Below are 21491 nucleotides of genomic sequence, written 5' to 3'. Positions count from 1 at the left end.
GCCTTATTACACACATACCTTTAACTAATAGTCTTTTTGATGTGTATTGGTCTGCAGCAAAGGAGGTCAGTTTCTGTCTATGTTTAGTCATGCTTTTGCTGAGAAAACAGCATAAGTCATCAGCTCATGTCAATTCGTGACCTTCAATCACACTGTTTACAGCTTTGATGCAGCCTTGAAAACCTGGAGAACCTATATTTAGAGATGCCTCGGCACTCAAAGTATATGTGATTTCTCAGCATTATCATAATAGAGACAAGTTTGTAATTTGTGATTTAAGATATGAAAAAGAAACTTGTGAATTTCTCCTGCATAGTAGGATGTGTGCTATACTTTATAAATTATGCTAATGAATACATCACATATGAGCTACTGATGCACTGTCAACCTATATCAAAATATCGCATTTCATAATGAATATAAGCAATGCAATAATGAGCACACCATGCATTTTTGATGAATACATTAATCAAATAATGCTATCATGGACTATAAAGCATGAAAAATGCAAAGCACATGGCACTATTTTAACACTCCAACTATATTTGGGAGTGTATCTCAATCTCAGGAGATGCTAGCACCCTTTGGCTTTAGTGTGTATTATATTGCAAATGGCCCATTTAACTCGCCTGTAATTTCAGCACTGTCTTCATTGCAGATTCAAGCGCACTGACTAGGTATTCAGTTTACTGTTATTTATTCTGTCATGCTGCATCAGAGCCTCTACGTTTTACTAAGGATAGGCCTATGTTTGTGCATAATTACAAGAATGTTGCCTGATATGATTCCATCACTGTATGTAGGTGCTCCAGTTGGCACGTCTTGCGTAGGTAGGCATGTGAACTTTATCAAGACTCAGTCTGTCACTGTTGTTCTTATTATAGTTTTCTGGGCTGTGTATGTATTTTATTTTTTATTGGTATCCATTTAAGATTAGTCAATCTGGTCTTGGAATGCAGTGTTGTCTCAGTGTCTTTTTGTGTACCAACTCGCGCCTTTCTCGTTCTCATACGCATTGATTGCTCGACTTCGCTAAATCTTAAGAGTTAACTCTCCAAGGGGTTAACTTGGTCTTACATTTGTACTGTAATAATATTAGTGGCATGGAAAACCAGTGGCATAGGCTGGTGACACAAGATGACAAAGCGTCTCAAAATGTTCACACTGTGCACAGTAAGCCATGGATATTTACACGTTACACAGTCTGTGCGATTGTCTGTGAGCACATGATCATATATCTATTTATGTATTTTATAATGTACTCTCTGTGATTTCCCTGTGCCCACTTACACAATACAGGCAGACCAATGATCTTAAATTAGTCAAAATTTCCAAATTTATATCCCGCTGTTTGAACAATGAGACTCATTGATTGCTAGCGCATCCGCTTATGTATGTCATGTTTTTAGATTTGGTTCTATGCACCTCTGATGGACAAATTGGTGCTTAGACAGCCTGAAGCAGAGATTTACTGATTTTATATGCATTATATTGGGTGACTTAGTTGTGGATTTTGCGCATACTATTGGTTTTATTAACTAATAAACTAAATTTTGAATTTGAAGATACTGGCATTTTACCACTACTTGTCCATAGACCACAAGTGATCTCAACTCTAGCAAAAAGCCACCTCCTCACTAAAAGACATAAAGTCCATTTAAGTCAGCCATTGCTTTTTTATGACATGAAATGGAATGGAAACAATTTGTAGAATGCGCATATATCCAAAGGCGTCAAGGACCTAACCAACCACATCCAAGAAACCAGGAAACAGGGGTCACAACCTTAAAGGACCTGACCTACTAAAGACATAAACAGCCATATTAAAAAAAAAATCTGAACAGCAAATAATTTTTAATTTCTGAAATGTGATGGGGTAGTAAGTTCCACAGTTAAGCTATGCAACATAAAAAGATATTCCAGCCCATCTAGCACAGTGAATTCTCAGTACCATCACCAGTTTGTGTTTACTTGAGGGAAGCATCCTGGTTGGAACATACCATTGAAACCTGGATCTGATAAACTTGGGGGCCATATTGTAAAGGGCCTAAAGTGCAATGCATAAATACCTGAAAATAATTATTTTCTTCACCGGAAGTCAGTGCATTTTCATCAGTTGGCCAGATATTGATTGATATTTGAGGACGTCCAGAATGATCCGAGCAGCTGCATTTTGGACGGTTTGGAGTTTAATCAAGGAAACTTTATTGATGTTAAGAAAGAGAGCATTGCATTAATCAAGCTGTGATAAAATCAAGACAAACACCACCCTTTTACACGCAGAAACCAGGATAAAGGGAAATATTTTCCTCAGGGATCTAATGATGTTAAAACAGGAGCACACCTATGAGTCGAACAAAAGTTGCTGATCAAAGATCACCCCAAGATGTTTAGCTGAATTGATGGGGAAAATGGAGAACCCAACACATAAGACCACCAGTTATTTTTTCACACAGAAGAACAACTAAAAATCAGGACCTTTGTCTTATCTGCAGTCAATTTAAGACACGTATCCTTCATCTAATTACTGACTGCTCTCATATAACTCTTAGATTCAAGGCCACCGAGTGAACATCCTCCGTAATGGTGACAATGATCTGCATATCATCAGCATATAGCAGAACGCAAAAACCAAAAGACTAAACCAACTTACAAAAGAGGAAACATATATGCTGGACAAGGTGGGACTTAAAGAAGACCGTTGCCGAACCCTGTACGGTAGAGAAAAAGGTTTTGTGGCAAACTGCCTACACATTACTATGTGCAACTTATCTGACAGAAAGGATTTAGTAGACTCAGGTCTTTACAAAGAAGAAGTGAGGAGAAAAGAGAAAATCGTATCAAAGTCTGTGGACCAATTAACATGATAAGTGCCACAGCCTCTCCAGATCTAATAGCATGTTCTACAGCTACCAACGCAGATTCTGTGATATGCTCACTTATGAAACCCGACAGCAATGGACTTAGAAGATCAAGTGTTTCAATAAATTTCATAAGCTGCTGATTGAAGTATTTTTCCAGAATGTTGCCAATATCTTCCCACTAAGTTACAGAGGTTTCAGTGCTCCGAAATTCAAATCCAAACTCACAAGCAAAATATAGATAGAAACGAAAGATGGAGAACGACTCTCCATGGATAAGGAAGTAACTGCACTGGCTGACTGCTCACCACAGTATTGCTTTCTCATAGAAACGGGTAACTGGTTCAGTGTACTCACAGTGCTTTTGACAAATGGACCATGCAGTTCTAAATCACTCACTAAAGCATAGGGGTCTATTTACAAAGGTAAATTCACACATGAGTAAATCTACACTTGTAAATTTACTCTTACAGTTTGTAGTATCTTTACTACTTTTGGCTATTCACCATTTCCGAAAGTAAAGTTACTACAATGGGCAGACTTACCCGTATACACCCCTGAGTTTAGGGGTGGAGTTTCAAAAAGTGATAACGTCTACCATAAAGTTACACTAGTAGTAACTTTATGGCCATATTTTATATTCTGCACTCTTGGTGGAGACCTCCACAACTAGACAAGAGAACTCCATGTGTTTGAGTTTAGGGACATTTTTAAAATGTTATTAAAGTTTAAAAAAGTAGTAAAATTATTTTTATGTTAAAGATTAATGTAAGTTAATTTTATATATTTATTTAAAATGTTGAGCAAAATACAAAACATATCTACAACACTATTAACTTAATTTTGAATTACACATTTAATTAGTTTAAGTATATTAAATTCAAGTAAAATTATTTTTTAAAGATGTATTTAAAAAACTTAACACATAAATATGCATTAAAAATACTAAAAGGTTAGGTATGGAATAATTAGACCTTAATTGTAGTGAAGTGGGTTCTGCCCATTTAATCTGCCTGCAATTGTTGCTTTTGGATCACCTGATTTTGGACTTTTTGCTAAGGTTGAGCCTCACAACTGGTGTCTCAACCACAGTAATCTCATGGTAAACAGACTGTGCATGTTTACACGCAATGTCCACCTTTTAGGATAAGGTCACTGCGACGCAGCAAGGGGAAGGGGCACTTGGCTGGTTACAGGTGAACATGTGTGCACATGCGCATGCACATGTGTGAGTGGTGCATGTGTGTCACTATCATCATGCACAGCACAGTAGCTACACACAGGTAGCCTGGGGCAGAGGAGTCTCAGCAAGGTTAGATATTGATATAGGGTAGGTCTTATATTATCAGTGAACACTCATAGGTAAAGTCAATATGATATTCTGTTTTGTCTGCAGTAACACGTTATTATACACATAGCGAGAATCTGCCTCAGAGTTCAGGGTCATTTCCCTTTGACCTACAAAGTCCTGCTAGATATTAATCTGTGTGAAACATGTGTGCCAACATTGATTATGCAAGTCCCAAGTGCATATATGTACACCTTGTGGGTCAACCAGAATTTTCATATGTCTATGCCTCAACTCAGGAACAGAGCCCAGGCCTTTTGTCCCCCTGCTGGGCCAAGTTAATTATACTGTTTCCCAACAGAGGAACAAATACACAAAAGGACACAAAAGGAGCAATTAACAGTGCTTCACTCAGCTTCTGAAGAGGAAGGTGTGAGGAAGACAATCCCTATCCTTTAATTCACATTTCAGCAGGATTGGGACAGTCCAGGCCCACTGAACTAAGGAGGAAGCCCAGACCTCTGAAGCAAAAACAGGAGGGGGCTCCTCTTTGATGTCTTAGTGGGAAAGGCCCTGGCAGTGATGTCAGCTAGAGCAGGAGCTGAGCCCCCCCCCCAGAGGAGATGTGAGCAGATAATACTCGACAGAGCATCTTGAACTGTCACAGCATGATATGCAGGAGGGTTGGGGCAGGGGTAGATGGGGTGATGTGGCACCCTAGGATTCGCCATAGGTGCCTGACTTCTAGAAACTTCCACTCCATTTAAAACTCCTGCACCATGGAGAAAAGTTGTGGTTGGAGTTCGACACTGGAAGTGGACAACAGCAACTCCATCAAAAACTGGAAGGACAAGCCCCATGGTGCCCTACTGGATTAAGGACTCTGCCACTACTTGACCCAAGGACCATTTAGTCTCTCAAGGGTCAGGGAAGCTGGCCCTTTACACATTTTCCACCAGTCCAGAACTGTACTGAAGAGTTGGTGTCTGAGGTCCTACTTTTGAATCATGGTGCCCGTGTTCTGTAAGGTGGGAGAAGCTTTAAGACAGTGGCTTTGAAGTGCATGGAATTCCCTGCCTCCCCTGCCCTGGCTCCAAGCCAGCTGAAGTGGCATTAGGTCCGTTGTGTGAAGGCAGTGCACAGGCTATTCAGCTGTAAGTGGGGTTGTACTCAGCTCCGCTCCCCAATCCTGCCAGAAGATGACCCATCCAGGCACAACTAATACCTCTATTGGGTGACTGTCTGGGAGGAATTCACAACATTTAACTGTCAGCTTCCCCACTCATGTGATCCAAGACAGGCTACAGGCACAAAAGAGCTAAGAACAGGAAAATAACTCTGACACGGGTGAAAAGAAGGAATCTGGGAAGTGATGAGACTCCTGATTATTTGGAGCGAGAAAGACAGTTTTGTATAGAGAGATATTAATAAAGAATCTCAATACTGAGCGGAAGTTTACATAGGGTAGAGCGAGCTAGAGTGGAAACTGCTCTGCAAAAGATCCAGTAAAATGAAAAACTGTGGATTAAATGAAGAATAACTTATATGACAGGCATATAAATCATTAGAAGAGAACAAAATAGCTTGTGAAACTGAAGTTTCTTTTTCTTTTTATTGCGATCCAAGCTGGATTGGAAAATAAAAAAAGTGAATGTGTGAAAGTGTTTTTTTCTGTGAGCGTAGGTGGGGGCATGTTGGGGAGAGGTTCAAAGCAACATGAGGAAGTGTAGAAGCACCCGGGTGAGAGAATGACACAGAGAGTGTGGGAGGTGAAGAGAAGCCTACACTGGAGACACCGATAAATGACATGCAGTCTCATGGAGTGCTTCACCAAAAGAAAAATAGTTCCTGGAGAGCGAGCACATGTAGAAGAGTAGAAGTTGCCAATCAGAGAGATGATAAAGAGGATATTCACCATGGGCGGGGAAAACACAAGCTGGATGTGCAAAAACAAATAAAGGCAGAGAATAGAAAGCAAGCAAATGTGACAAAAGGCAAAGCCAATGGTAAGCAATGGGTATAATATATTTCTAGGTAAGCTTGTGGCATGTAGCCAATATGTTTTTCGCAACCAGACAGCTGTACTGTCAGGTAGGGTTCAATCTGAAAAGAGGCAAGAGGCCTAGTTCCTACTTTTACATGTCAAGAGAATATCAAACCTAGGACCAGTGCTCAATTTGTGCCTGGGCTTGCTGGCGGTGGGCATCGACACTCATTTTCGGATACTAGGACTTACTTTTCATCATCATTTTTTGGCCCAGAGCAAGAGAAAAAGGTGTAAGAAAAGGAGAAATAGAAAAACAGTGGCAGGATGAGGAAGCAGACACGAAAAATTGATTTTAATGAGTGACATCAAGACAGAACGTGTGGGGGTGGTATAAGAAAGAAGCATGAAGTTCAATCAGAACTAGGCAGTCTTTTGTGTTTGGCAACCTTGGCTTCAGCAACGTTGGCAAGGACCTCTTGAGAAAATCATTAGCCACCTGCGCTTTTTTTGTAGCAAACTAAGCACTGCCCAGGACAGTGCTTTTTAAAGTAAGAAAATCTAATACACATTAGCAAACGAAATGACAGACATGGTGTTGTAAAAGGGTGCTAAGTAGACATTCTTTTCTATTTTAATCAATGCCTATAGAGCACTGGGATGTCTAACTGGAAGTTCTCTCTCTCTTTGCAGACTGGCCAGCGGATTGTGGAATAACATACTTCCAGCCCAACACTGCTGGGCGGATCGTGTCTGGCAATGAAGCTCGGCCGTACTCATGGCCATGGCAGGTGTCCTTGCAGGTAAAGTGTATATAACTCACCTGGTACTCAAGTAAACATTTTCTGTCGTCGAACACAGCATGTTCCTTCATTTAAGAACACTCGTAAACTTTAAATATGATTGGTTGTCGGGTCTAGTTGCTTTATGCATTGCGTTTTCTGCATTCTGGAATGGCCGGATGTGGCTTGGGATCAAGTTCTGGAAGTGGCAGAAGCTGCCTGGCTGGTGATCCCTGTGAGCCTCTAGACTTATGTTCCCATAAAGGAAACTTACCTTTACCCTCTGTTTTATTGTGCACTTGCTGACAAGGATAGGATGATATTGTGTGAAGGCATGATTTGCAGCGAGGATGTGAACACAGGTGTTGCAGTTGGCTGACCAGGGGCATATTGAAATGGGAGCTATGAAGAGAAGCATAGGTGAGGTTTTATGGTGACCAGGTTTGGAAAGAGAGAGAATGCACGGCGTGGGCTGTTAGTCGAAGCCGCAGATCGCCTATCGTTTTGTCAAACATGTGGTGGTTTCCAGTCAGGCTTGGAACAAGCAGGCTTTGGATGTGGCCAAATCTTGTAGTGTGTTAGGTGAAGAGCATAAGCATGTTGTTGTCATGGTTGAATACTATTCCGAGTGGCTGGAAGTGGGCTTTGTCCACTATTTGAGTTCTCAGATGATAATTGAATTTATGAGAGATGTGTTGGCTCATGCAGGTATTCTTGAAGAACTGGTGACTGACAATGGCTCCAAGCTTAGTTCTGAAGATATGCAATTGATCCCTAATCAACTGGCATTAAATATGCAATAATTTCCTTTTATCATCCATGGGGTAATGGAGCATCTGAAGCTGCATCAACAAAGTAATCCAGGATCATCAGAAATTAGTCCTAGTCAATTAAACATAATGGAAAGAATTCATGGAAAGCATGTTTTGGGGAGTGTGTTCTCTCCATTTGAGCACTGATGAGAAGCACTTTGAGTTTTTAAGAGGAAGAGTGGTAGGCACCTTGTTCAATAAAGAGTGAATGTAGAAGAAGATGATTGATGAGAGTGTTTGGGAGGAGTGAGTAACGTGAGTCACAGGGCGCAAGGCAAGTATACAAGTACACGGAAAACAGATGTGTTGGTGTAAAAGTGTGTGTAGGTGATGTATTGAAGATTAAAAACCTGAGGACTAAGGAGAATGTAGGTTATGTTCCCCTTGTAGAGAGCTCAAGATGGAGGGATGATGTGGTAGTTTTGGATCATTTCAGGGAGTCGAGCAAGAGCAGAGTTTCAATGATGCCTCGTAAAACCCTTAGAGGTGTGTGTACATGGTAGAATAAGTATATGAAATTGGCAAGCAGGTAATACATCGCTGCCAAGCCTGGAATAGGCTACCAAGGAATGAATATTTGAAAGATTATGTGACCAGTTGAACTGTGGTCCATCTGCATGGGAAATGTTTACTTTTTCTATTGCCATGTAAATAGTTCATTCTTCGTTGCTCAGGTGGGAAAGGCTTTAGGTGGGTAAAGCAGTGTTAGAAAATGGGATGTGTTAGGTCTAGTTCAGGCTTCTCCAACAAGTAGCTCGTAAGCTACGGGTAGCTCTCCAGATACCTAAACGAAGCTCTCCTGTATGCAGCCTAGAATCTACAGTAGAAGCTTTTACTTGGTTGAATTATTAAAAGTTTACCAAAATAGAAAGAATGTATTAGAGGTGAAAATGTGTTCATTTTTAGAACTCATAAACTGATGCTTGGAGAAAAATGTCTGAAATTCCAATATATATTTAAAGCTGAAATTTGAGTAGTGTTGGGGAGACACATTACTGATATTATTACCTTGATGTCAGGGGAATTGCTTCTATGGCAGTTATGTATTATTCATATAGAGGCATTCCATATTGACAAAGCCTTCTTTACATTACTGCTGGAAACCATGGCTGATGAACCGGGGTGATCACTGCTCATAATCTTGCATATGATGGTCACTAATGTAATGATATGATCATCATTACAACACTAATAATAAAAGTAGCTCGTGGTGATTTTGATTGCACAGAAGTTGCCCTTATCACAGGAAAGGATGGAGACCTCTGGTCTAGTTGAATACTGCATAGAGGTTTCAGCATTCTGGAACCTTATAAGGTAACTTGATTTCTGGAATATATCAGTGAGGAGGCTCTCGAAGTGATCTAGAATGCCTGTGGAAATCAGGAATTATGCTTGCATAAATGGAATTCACTTTTATCCTGAGTGGTGTTATGCAATTTATTTCAGTTGTGAATCTACAATTAATTGTGTAAAGGTGTAGGAAAAAGCCCCGCTTGACAGAATGCAGATTAATACATTCGTCAACATGGTTGCCTTCAAATGAGGGTAAGAAGAGATATGCAGGGGAGAAGAGGGTGGGACTAAGGCATCTAAAGCTTCCTTTGCCAATTTAGACTTCTTCTCAAAACAAATAGCATTTTGCCAATGTATTCGTCAAACTGTCCTTTTTAAAGGCATAACTAAACATTACTGCATTCTTTGAAAAGTTAAAGGTTTACAAATAACACACACAAATGTACTATTTGGACTCCACCCTCCTCCAAAGTCCCTTAGATGCTCTAGCTTCCCCATAAGATAATTTAAATTGTATATGGTGGATTTATTGTACAAAGAAAGCAACAAAGAGCAAATATTTTGGATGCCTCCTTGAAGATGTTTACTTCCAATCTCACTTGAAATGTTTGGCTCGCTTGCAGTGTTTTTCACAGCACGTATGTACTGTGATAAAATGAAAACATTACAGAAGATTGCCTTTGCCACATGTCTTGGTGGTGGCCCCATTCAGTGCTTTAGCATGCTCACATGATTTAACATTTGATTTATAATGGTGAAAATGATGTCATTTTATGGGGCCGGACCAAACTATTCAATGTGAGGGTACAATGTGAGGGTGCGGAAGATGCATGTTAAAGTTCGATCATCAAAGATAGGCTTAGCTTGGAATGGTGGATGTAAAAAGGGGGATTGGGTATCCTTAGTCAAAGGAGATCAGAGGACTGAATCCGTGAATAATGCAGGCCAGCCATGTGTCATAAATTAATGGCAACTGCATCACCCCACAAATTAGTCGCAGCTGGCTGGCTCATTCAGCTCAATGATTTTATTTATTTATTTATTTAGTTAATGTGATTTTATATAGCGCGAACATTATCCAAAGGTGTCAGAGCGCTTTACGAAAGAACCAGTGGGGTTACATAAGGACTTTGGATTACATGAGTTACATAAGAGATACAAACAGAAAAAAATGTGCAAATATACAAGGTGTAAAGTCACTCAAGGAAGAGATAAAAACAGGAAAAAATTGCACATGTACAAGTTGGAAGTCACTCAAGGAAGAGATACAAACAGATAAACTCTAAAATCACATAGGAATGGTAGTAAGTACGAAAGTCTACTACATATACTAGTGGTTAGAGTTCTATATATACAAATAGTAAATTCACACAGGATTACATTTTAACAGCAATTAGGCTTGGACAATTATATAATACATATTTACATATACATATATATTTAAGGCCATCCAGCAAAAAGAGAAAAACGATCAAGGGTCATCAGGAGGAGTCGTGAGGGAAGAAGTTCGTGTTGTGATGATCAACCGTTCCATCTCCTTGAGTTTGCGTGTTATTAAATTATCTGCTTAGAGCTTGCCATATTATCCCTGAAGCAGTATAATGAGTTTGATGAAATTACGATAAAGAAATCCATAGCGGAAAAAAAGGGATGAAGGGAAAAATTATTTTCTGGATGAATGGCTTCTTTGTCAACAGGGAGGTGGAAGGCTGTGGCAGGTAAAGTGAGGAAAGCTGCAAAGTGGATTACTGCTATTATAAATCGGATGCCCAGTGTCACTTTAGCAAGTGACACTGGGCATTAGATTTATCAGTAATCAGGAAAAACCTTTATTTATTTTGGGCATGGAAATAGAGGGGGGCTCTGCAGTGCAGTGCTCCTGATGAAGGTGCACTGACACCCAACACCAGAAGAACATCATTAGTGATAGTGGAGAAACTTGGACAGTAGGCAGAGAGATGCCAGTAACTGTAGTCATAAAAATATGCGCTGCAAATTTTACATGATTGGATATTTAAAACTAAAGTTTCCGTCAAGATGCATTTGACATATATTAATTTTTCATTAAGTCACTTGCCACAATCCGATGATCACTGCCACACAGACTGCTAATGCCTGGATTTGTGTATTGTTCACAAAAAGCCTAGCACTGTAACATGCATGAAATCACCGTCATGTATGAGCAGTAAGGGCAAACTCCATAGCAGATTTCAGAAAGACCTTTGCAAGACACAGGTGAGTGAGCACAGTGATGGATGCCTCTAGGATAGAGGTGGAGTCTGGAGTCTGCCTACAATGTTAAACCAGTTGGACAGAAGGGTAAAATAATGCAGTACATATTTTACCTATGCGCAAATGCAGAAAAACATTCGGGTCAGAATTTAAATGAACTTGCTGTGCCTTAATGTGTGAAACGGAGATAGCAGAACTATGCCATATTTTCAAAGAAAAGGCGCAATTTTGCTCTTTCCCTGTGCTGGCGTGCTTTTGGCTGCCTTGCACCAATGCAGACATCCTTGGCAATAGTGTTACCATGCCAGCTTTATTGGCAGGTTAGCTTTTGTGAAGGAAGGTGCGTCTTCCTGCGCAAAAACTATCCTAGGAGACTTTTTTCTCTTCCTATGTCTGCTGCAGAATGCAGCACGCATGCGAAGAGTAAATAAGAAGTAGAAATAAAGTTGTTTTTCCTCATTATGCAGCCTCATCTGCATCATTTTGGCACAGACCCATGTCTACAACTCTTTGTAAATATGGGTTTGCCTCAAAATCCATATGTGAATGCATGTGACTGCCCACGCACCACCCATGGCACACCTCCGGGATACAAAATAACGCAAGGTAGCACAATACGCTGTTACCTTTTATTTTTACAAAGCAATGCAAAAGTACATTTGCGTTGCTTTGTGAATACCAAAATGGAGTCAAAAAGTGATGTAAGCCCGTTCAAAATCTTTGTAAATCTGGGCCTCAACTTCTATTTCAAAACACATAAATAATTTAATGACTATTGGCATAGACAATAGGTCTGTCTTCCATTTTCAGTTGTAATGCAGACCTAATGATTGTAATAGCTGCACACACAGCAAAGAACTACTTTTAGCCGACTCATCAAAGCTTTAATGAAAATTCAAAGAACAATGTATACTTCCACAAACTGCTATGGGGTTGACTGATGGCCATCCAAGCAATGTCTCACACAAAAATACAACAATATATTGGCTGAACCCAACCTCAATCTTTCTATATACTTTCTTTTGTAGCTTTCTGAAGAATTGACAGCATGAGCTTTTACGCCAAAAAGCTAAATATATCTGCAGATGTAACTAAAATAATTCCCAGTGTGTTTCTGCAATTTTACATACATGTTATCCTACACTCTCAAACTTTTCTATTTTTTTAAGGTTCGGGCTAGAGGAAGTAAGAAGTATGTTCACGTATGCGGTGGGACTCTTATTCACAAAAACTGGGTACTCACTGCTGCTCACTGCTTCCAGAAGTAAGTTACCATATTAGAAGTACTAACCAATTGCTGGTCTGGTATCTGGGTGGTATTGTATTGTATTGTATTGTATTGATGATTTGTAAAGCGCGTTGGCTACCCAGGGGCGTCCCAGCGCTATAGAAAAGAGTGAGTTGGGCTGGAGAGGCTGGAGTAAGAGAAGCTAAGTGAAAAGTTAGATTGGAATTTTGCTGAAGAGCCAAGTTTTTAATGGTTTACGGAAGGTGAGAAGGTTAGGTTCTGATCTGATAGGGAGGGGAAGGGAGTTCCAGATCCTAGCCAGGTTGTAAGAGAGCGAGCGGCCTCCACACCTGGCCTTCCTAATGCGTGGTACTGAGGCGAGGTGGGACAAATTGGTTTTGGGCCGTGCAGATGCCTCCTCATGCCATACCTTTAGTCCACCTTTAAATACTCAAGGAAGGATGCAATAATGAGTCAGGGTTATTTATTTTTGGAGATGGGAGAGTCCTCTGGACGAGCAGAACTTGTGTCTGGTCATAGGCTGCGGCTAAAATGTATTACATTGTTCCTAAATATGTCCTCTCTCTTACTGTCTTTAAATCTCTGTGTTTCTTTCAGTTCTCTTTCACTCCCTCTCTCGCTTTAATGTAGTGAGTTTCACTATGCCTTGGCTATCACAATATGAAACAACTATACTAGGTATTTTATTTACAATTCAAGCAGATGTTTCAAAGTAAATAAATGGAATATGAAAAATGGTACAATTTCGCTAGAAGTGGCCCTTTCAATGTCTATGCTGTTTCAATGTCCATATTTTTTTCAATGTGTTTTATTCTGGTTCCTGCATATATCCTAGGTTGATGCAATATTTCTTTGGGAGATGTCATAGCAGAAAGCGTAGTCATAAATATATGGTGAGACCTGGAAAAGGAAGCCATTGGTGCCCCCAGTCAGGTCAGCAAGAAACCCAGTGGGTACGAAACTACCCTCAGATTTGGTTTTGAGTGACTACACAGAAGGGAACTGCTCATTTTCCTGCCCACACCTCTGGGTTTGCACAAAGGCTCTGCACAACGGAGGAAGGGTTACTCTATCTTGAATTTTAGGAGTTAGGTGCACTGTGGGATAGCTTACAATAGGGCAAACAGCAACTGCCGAAAAAGTAAGTAGGGTTGCCCCTGGGAACATTTACCTCATTGGTTAGGGAGGAGCCAGTAGTCACCTCACCTAATCCATATACTAGTGCCAGGCATAGATGTGGCTATGCTATGCATTCTCCTCAGAACACTTTCTGGGCCTGAGAAAGATCAGAAGATCTGCTGTCTGTGGCCTGAGAGGGGCCCTAAAAGACAGGACCTGCTCTCTCTCTCTCTCTCTCTTGGACCAGGACAAAAAAAGTTACTGAATCCAAAGGGACAATTGAATGACCTCCTGTGTGGCTACAAGAACACAATAAGCTGCAAGAGGCCTTTTTACTGAGTGACCTGTACCAACCCAGAACTACACCTTGCTGGTAACCTCTGCTGGAGTGAGTCATGTCCCCTAAGTACTGTCTCTTCGGTCTAGGTAACCCAATAAGTGACAAAGTGGAGCTGCTCCAGAAACCCTCAAAAGGTATCTCTGCTTTTTGTTACTTTAGGAAAGTTTGCAACGCAAATTATGATTTGTGTTGGAAAGTAAATCACACCACAACACTTTCTGTTGGGGTTTATGTCACTTTGCAGGGAAAATCCAACACAAAGTGCAGTAAATCTGAGTCATCATGTCTAGTTAAGTCATATCTAGCCATGTCTATGAGGTGCAGAGGAAGTATAGAATAATGTACAGTAGATAAGAGATGGTGAAGCAACTGTGTAAAGCCAAGGACTGAGAGTTGACTTTCTGAAAGAAAGTGTGGAAAGCATAAGAGGGTCAGTGGGGTACTGAGGTTAGCTTCATACATAGTTACTTTAGGAATGTTCTGTAGATTCTAGGTATGGAGAAATGTGTGTAGAGAGACCAGACCCATTTAACAAATTGTTACAGAATACTTATTACTCCTGACTGAAAAGACACATGCTCAATTCCAGTTTGATTTTAACAGTAACACATTTAATGTAGGTGCTTACTTAATGTTTAGTTACAAGGTGCAGGGATGGTTTGTAGGTCAAGACAGGTAACTCTGCCACTTTGGCATTTTCTCTAATAGGATGCAGGGTAGAACCCATTCTATTTGCAGCGCACTGCAAAGTGGGATTGGTTTGAACATTTTTGACAGGGCCTGTTTTGGTTTCCTGTTTGGTCCTGCTGGTTTGCATTCATCTCTCTTAAGTCTGTCATTTACAAATTAGCCAGGTTTTTATTATCAAAGGTGAAAACACGTGGTTTGTTAGTCAAGAAATAGCATGTTATCTCTCCTTTGCCTGCATGTTTGACCTACCATTCACATAGTATTTCTCTTGACCGTTACACTAAATAATTTTGCTTGCAAGATTATTATATATGTAATAAGTGGTGTTGAAATGAGCTTACTCCTCACTAATACCGGCATCGAAGAGCAGATTGAAAATTGAATGCTTTGTTAATCCAATAAAAGCCACCATTTTACATTACTGCTCAAGCTCAATGTATTTCTTACTAACCTTAGAACTGTTTCTTTGCTTTATATACAAACCATTCAGCAACATTACAATGATAGCAATCCATTACAAACGGTGAAATGACCACATGTAAAACTTGTAAAGTATTAATAATCAGTTCTCTGTTCCTATGTTTCCTAAAGGATTCTAACATTTCAGCATTATTATAGTTTCCAAAATCTCTAATGTAACCTGTTAGACAGTGAGTCCTTTCATATTCGGTTGCAGCACATTCCAGTAAAAAATGCCCAGGAATTTCTTGGCTGAGAGAGCAAAGCCAGCACTTGTATACAGCAGAGAGTGTGATATTCCAGGAACCTACAACACCCAATAAGGAGTGTTGGACAAGGTGAAAAAGCATCAATAGTCTTCTCAAATCTGAATCCATTGCAACTCTGCTGTACATTGGTGGACGACACCCAGAGTTCATGAAAGCAAACTTCAAATATGATTTCTTGGAGTTAAAACCTCCAGTATTATCCACCGCGGGTGGAGGACTGTGAATCAGATTTAGACTGGTGTCAGGAGCGGAACAGGCGGTCTATCAAAGTAGAGGTTGCCCCCAGAAATGGGAAAAGGTGTGTGGCAATTGGCACTTTTTGGGGGGAGGATGTCAGGTGTGGGATAAACACCGTTTTTTGATGTGTTACAGACTGTGGACTCAAACTGTTAACAGTCATCAAAAATCCATTCAAAATTTACAAATATGCCTTAAGGATGACACTGTTTGCACTAATCAATATGTCTACCAACAGATTGCTGCAATGCCGATACTGTGTTTACTGTATACTGAGCGCAGTTTAATAAAGAGTTAAACAAAAAAAGATCTCTAGTACTATCAGTATTAACATAACTTCCTTACTCAATTTTTTAAGAACAAAGAAGATAACTTGCAATTTTTAACAAAATCTATTAAGCCTAATTCCTCAGCCCAGCTATTAACCCCTTCGATGCTAATGACAAAGCCAGCTCGTCATGGGAGTTACCTGCGCTACGCGGATGACGAGCTGGCTTTGTCATAAACCGCGCGATTTTCAAAAATCAAAAACAGCTACTTGATATTTCTCAGCAAGGTGTGCTCTTGCTCATCAACAGCTGTGGCCGGTGCAGGTAAGAGCGGTAGGGCGGGGGGGCCAAGTGGGGGGGATTTCGAGAGAAGACAATGAGGGAAAAGCCCCACGGCTCCTACCTGCACGGGCCTCGGCTGCTTATTAATCTCTTTAAAAGAAGTTTCCATCCAAATAGAAGAATGGGATCACTTTAGTGCTGTATGTTTTCAGTAGATTTTCCAGTGATTTTTTCATGTCTTCTGATCACATTTAAGTAATCCAGCAATGATTATTTTTGCCATTGCCTCTTTGGCCTGTCTAATTGGCCCCCAACTCAAGAAGTGGTTGATTTTCAAATCAAGATAATTCTATTCAATCCGAGCTTGGAGCACATAATCTCCATCTTTCCAGCAGAATTTTTTACAGTTATATTCGAAGTGCATGATTTTACTCTTATAGTTAGAGGTCTTGTGGTATGCGGCTAAACAAGACCACACTGTCTCCATAAAACAGCTAGAAAATGGAGGTCTCCAAGTTTAGGTGAAAAGCCAATCACATTCAAGACAATGTCATGCAGAACAGCACAATAAAATTAAATATTGTTGCTACAAATAGTCTTTTTTCACTGTTGTCCATTTGGCGCCTTACTGATTATGCATTTGTTACTGCCTGTGGATATCAGTGCCTCAGTATCTTGACAAAGCAGTGACATTGGAATCAATAACTCATGGGATATTTTCAGTTTGTGAATTTTCTGCAACAATCTTGAGCCATCCACATTATCAAAAATAAGTTTGGCACCAAATAATGCGCAGCACAGCCAAGCACTCTTCATAGCTCAAAGAGACCATCCTACTAGTGAGGCTAGCATTTCTATGGAACTTTCTTGTGGTGATCAGGAGTGCAGATTCATTGTCCACTCAGTCATGCAACTTGTTTAATATAATTCTGGTGTACACCTTACTAGTAGGGCAGAACATCTGAAAAAGAAAGTAATTATCAGGAGAATCCCCCAAACCCTTCTTAAAAATAGGAACCATGAAAATTCCTTCCCAAGCTTTAGGTATGACATTATGCCTGTTTACCAACAGGAGCAGCTCACTCAGAATCGTTGTACACAATTCAGCAAATAGCTGAGCTGCAATGAGCCCATCCATCCGACCAAGAGCATTGGATGGGTTAATTGCTCTAATGGCCTCTTCATCTCTAGGAACTGTGAACCCGTCGGGGTACCTTACGTCAAGTCTTTACTTCTTCAGTGGGTAGCTTTCCCCATTGTAAAGGTCATAAACATGCCTCATCCATTCTGATTGACTGCATTAATAGTTAATCTCTTTGCCACTTTTAAAGAGATCACTTGAGACAAGTGATCCCTTTCTAATTGACACCCTACTTCAAAGAACTTGCCCAAAGAATATTTGTCAGCATCAACATAGGTGTATTCCATGACTACTTCTCCATTACTAGCCAATCTAATAGTCCTACTCCGAATGTCCAAATTAATTTGACTGTTCAATATTCTCAGGCTATTGTGGCATGATCAGCATACGATCATTTTACCCCATGAATCAAGTAATAAGACCAGAGTACAATCGGTCAAAATTCAATAAATTGTAATCAATTAAGAGACAATCCATCACCTTGGCATTGTAATCGCCACTCATGATATAATTCTCCTATTTCGCCATGGTCAAATGCATTATGTTTTCTAAACTACCTAGAATTATTTTAGCTTCCAAAGTAGGAGAATAAAATGTGTTAACTATGAATAGGCTGGAATTGTTCTCCTCTCGGATGGCTATGGTATCAATTTTTTAATCTAAGCATTCATCAAATTGTTCTGTAGGCTCTTCCCCAGAAGTACATATATGTGAAGAGATTGCTGTTAGTAATGCGCACTGCGGTCAAACACATCCACCCTTATTGGGAAACCATTGGCTTGCAATCTAGCCGGTAATGTCGATTCTCCAATTATCATGCTGAGAGAATCTTGATTTCATTAAAGACAACGGAGGCTGACATTATGCAATAACTTTTATTGCTCCCAGGACATGCAGCCCTTTAAAGTGTAACAAACATCATAAAGAAACATTCCATAGCAACAACAAAGCACCATGACGACCAGCAATCTTCCTCTTAGAGCTGCAAACGAATAAAACAACTTCTTCCAAAAAAAACAACAACAAAAAACCATGCTTTTATAATTATGAAGATTCTGAAATGGAAGAAAGAAATTTATGGTAAAAACGCACAAAAAAATAGAGACATAAAAGCAGGCAAGGATTAAAGATGTGACATCCTGCAAATGTTAAAAAACACAGAATAAACAAATCAACCACCAGGGAGTGGTGGGGGGGATAATGTCAGCCTCCGTTGTCTTTAATGAAATCAAGATTCTCTCAGCATGATAATTGGAGAATCGACATTTCATTACAAGACCGGAGGCTACATTATGCACGTTTAAAGCTCTGTAAAGCAACATTACTTACATGTTCGACAGGTTTAAGATAAAAATTAACAAAAGTGGAGGCATTAGACCAATCTGCTGCTTTGAGGATATCTGAAATAGAACCACCACTCCAAAAAACCTTGCTGGCCATAGCACCTCGAGAAGAGTGAGCACCAAATTTGGATAAGTCTATGCCAGCTTCAAGCATAACAGTTCTCACCCATCTCGAAATTGTAGCAGAAGAGACTTCCCGAAAGGGTTTAACATATGAAATCAGTAACTGATTTTCATTTAAAGGTCTTAGAACACTCATCTTTTGCTCATAAGCTTTGATACAATTAACAACACAGAGTTTGGGACAATCCAAAAAGTAAGGATAAAAAATATTTTCAGACATAGTTTTAGTTCTTTTCCAAATTTCAAACAATACACCATCAGGAGAATACATTTTATTACAGATTTCTAAAGCCTTAACATCAGAAACACGTCTAAAAGAAATCAGACAAAGGAGAGTAGCTAACTTAATAGACAGTTGTTTCCTAGAAAGAAAAAGGTTATCAGGTCATGAGGTAAAAAGGTCAAAAACAAGATTAACATTCCATAAAGAATTATACTTAGCCTTAGGAGGACGTTTGAGTCTTATACCTTTCATAACTCTACGAACTAGAGGATCAGTACCAATAGAAAAATCATTTGATAGAGAGTGACCTGCAGAAATTGCAGATCTGTAGCAGTTAACTGTTCTGTAAGAAAGTCCAGACCTAAAAAGATCTGCAAGAAAATTTGCCACTTCTACAGGAGGGGCAGCCACGGGATCCAAATCTCGTTCCAAGCACCAACTACACCACATTTTCCAGGAACCAATATATCTTCTCCTTGTTCCCGGAGCCCATGACTCATCCAAAAGATCTTTAGCCTCTCCTGAAAGGCCAGAGTATCTTCCCGAACCCCTGAAATCTTCCATACAAGAAGGTCCATTTTGTCTTCTAAGAGAAGAGGATGAAATTCTCCGTCGGGACCCTGAAGAAGATCTAAACTCCCGGGGATAAGGCGAGGGAAGTCTATTGTTAACTCCATCACCCCTGGGAACCAAATCTGAGAACTCCAAAAGGGAGTAATTAGAACAGTTTGGCAAAGCTCTCTTCAAACTTTCAAAAGAACTCTCTGAATTAGGGCAAAGGGAGGGAAGGCATAGGAGATCAGGGACTTCCAGGGTTGGAGAAGACCGTCCACTGCTAAGGCCAAGGGGTCCGGCCTCCAACTGAAGAAGCGATCTACCTGAAAAGTAAGTCTGCTTGCAAAAAGGTCTACCTCAAAAGGACCCCACAGCATTGAAATTTTCTGGAACACTGAAGGATCCAGTTTGCAGTCGCTGGAGTCCCTTAGGAATCTCGAATTCCAGTCCGCCCTTGTGTTTAGGAGACCCGGAATAAACTCGGCACTCAGAGAAATCTTGTGATCCCAGCAGAAATACCAAATCTTTTCCGCAAGATCCGCTAGGTGTTTCGACTTTGCTCCCCCTAGCCGATTGATATAAGTAACGGCTGAGAAATTGTCTAGCTTGATCAGGACCACATTGTTTTTGAGGATAGACTTGAAGCTCATCAGGGCATTCAAGCACGCTAACATCTCTAGAGAATTTATGTGAAGGGTTAGCTCTTCTCTCGACCATTTCTCCCCAGTTTCCACCTCTCCAAGTCTGGCACCCCAACCAAGATTGCTCGCGTCGGATTCCAAGACAAAACTCGGTGAATTCCCGAAAATTGCCTTTCCATTCCAACTGTCTAAGTTGTTTCGCCACCATAGAAGATCCTCTCGAGCATCCTGGGAGAGGGGAACTACGTCTGAGTACCAAAGACCCCATCTCAGACCTGAAGCTTTGAGTCTCTGTAAGGCCCTGTAGTGAAGGGGACCTGGAGAAATAGCTTGGATGGAAGAAGATAAGAGACCCACTATTCTCGCTAATTCTCTCAAACTCACCTGGTCCTTGGATAAGACATAAGAAACTTCCTTCTTTATTTTTGTTAGCTTCTTCTTGGGAAGTTGTAACTGGGTTAAGGTCGTGTCCACCTGGAAACCTAAAAATTCCAGATTTTGAGAAGGCGTCGTAATAGACTTTTCTATATTGATAATAAAGCCAAGACTCTCCAAGAGAAATACTATCCAATCCATATGGGATAGGAGTTCTTCTTTGTTCTGGGACATCAATAAGATGTCGTCTAGATAGATAATAAGGCGAACCCCTCTTCTTCTTAAAGAGGCGACTACAGGCCTGAGCACCTTGGTGAAGCACCAAGGGGCGGAAGATAGGCCGAAAGGGAGACATTGGAACTGGTAAGTTACATTCCTCCAAACGAACCTCAGGAACTTCTGAGAGAAAGGATCCATAGGGATTGTAAAGTAAGCGTCCTTGAGATCCAATTTTATGAGCCAATCTCCTTTCTGAAGGAGATCTCTCAGGAGGTGTATACCCTCCATTTTGAAATGGCGATAGACAAGAAAAGAATTCAGTTCCTTCAGGTTTATTACAGGACGCCAACAACCCTTTTCCTTTTTCTTCACCAAGAAGATTGTACTCACAAAACCCTGACCAGAATTTTGGACGATGCGTATCGCACCTTTCTCTAGCATTTGATTCACCTCTGCATCTACCAAAACTGACTGTTCTTGGTCTAGAGAAAGCTCCCTGGGTTGTTTGGCCTGAAAGGGAATCGATATGAAATCTATCTTGAATCCCCTTACAGTCTCCAAAATCCAAGCATCGTTTGTTATAGAAGGCCAAACGTGACTGAAGAGGGAGAGTCTTCCCCCTACCTTTGGAAGGGAAGAACCAAGAAGAGGGAGTCTTACCTTGTCCTTGTCCTTGGGACTGGAATCTTCCACGACCGGTACCAC

At 40.4% G+C, this 21491-nt stretch overlaps 1 protein-coding gene across 2 annotated transcripts in view; it reads left to right on the top strand.

Moving 5' to 3' along the window:
• Positions 1-21491, top strand: part of LOC144753250 (elastase-1-like) — a 90297-nt gene that overhangs the window by 29964 nt on the left and 38842 nt on the right. For both annotated transcript variants that reach the window (XR_013594263.1, XM_078641001.1), the window contains exons 2-3: positions 6827-6936; positions 12422-12516. Coding sequence is in view for 1 of the 2 variants with exons in the window: in XM_078641001.1 (XP_078497127.1) it covers positions 6827-6936; positions 12422-12516 (205 nt within the window). In the remaining variant the exon portion in view is untranslated. The remainder of the gene's footprint in view (positions 1-6826; positions 6937-12421; positions 12517-21491) is intronic.

This window comes from Lissotriton helveticus, chromosome 5_1, assembly GCF_964261635.1.
Source record: "Lissotriton helveticus chromosome 5_1, aLisHel1.1, whole genome shotgun sequence".
Taxonomy (NCBI): domain Eukaryota; kingdom Metazoa; phylum Chordata; class Amphibia; order Caudata; family Salamandridae; genus Lissotriton; species Lissotriton helveticus.
This window is presented reverse-complemented; position numbering and strand designations above follow the sequence as displayed.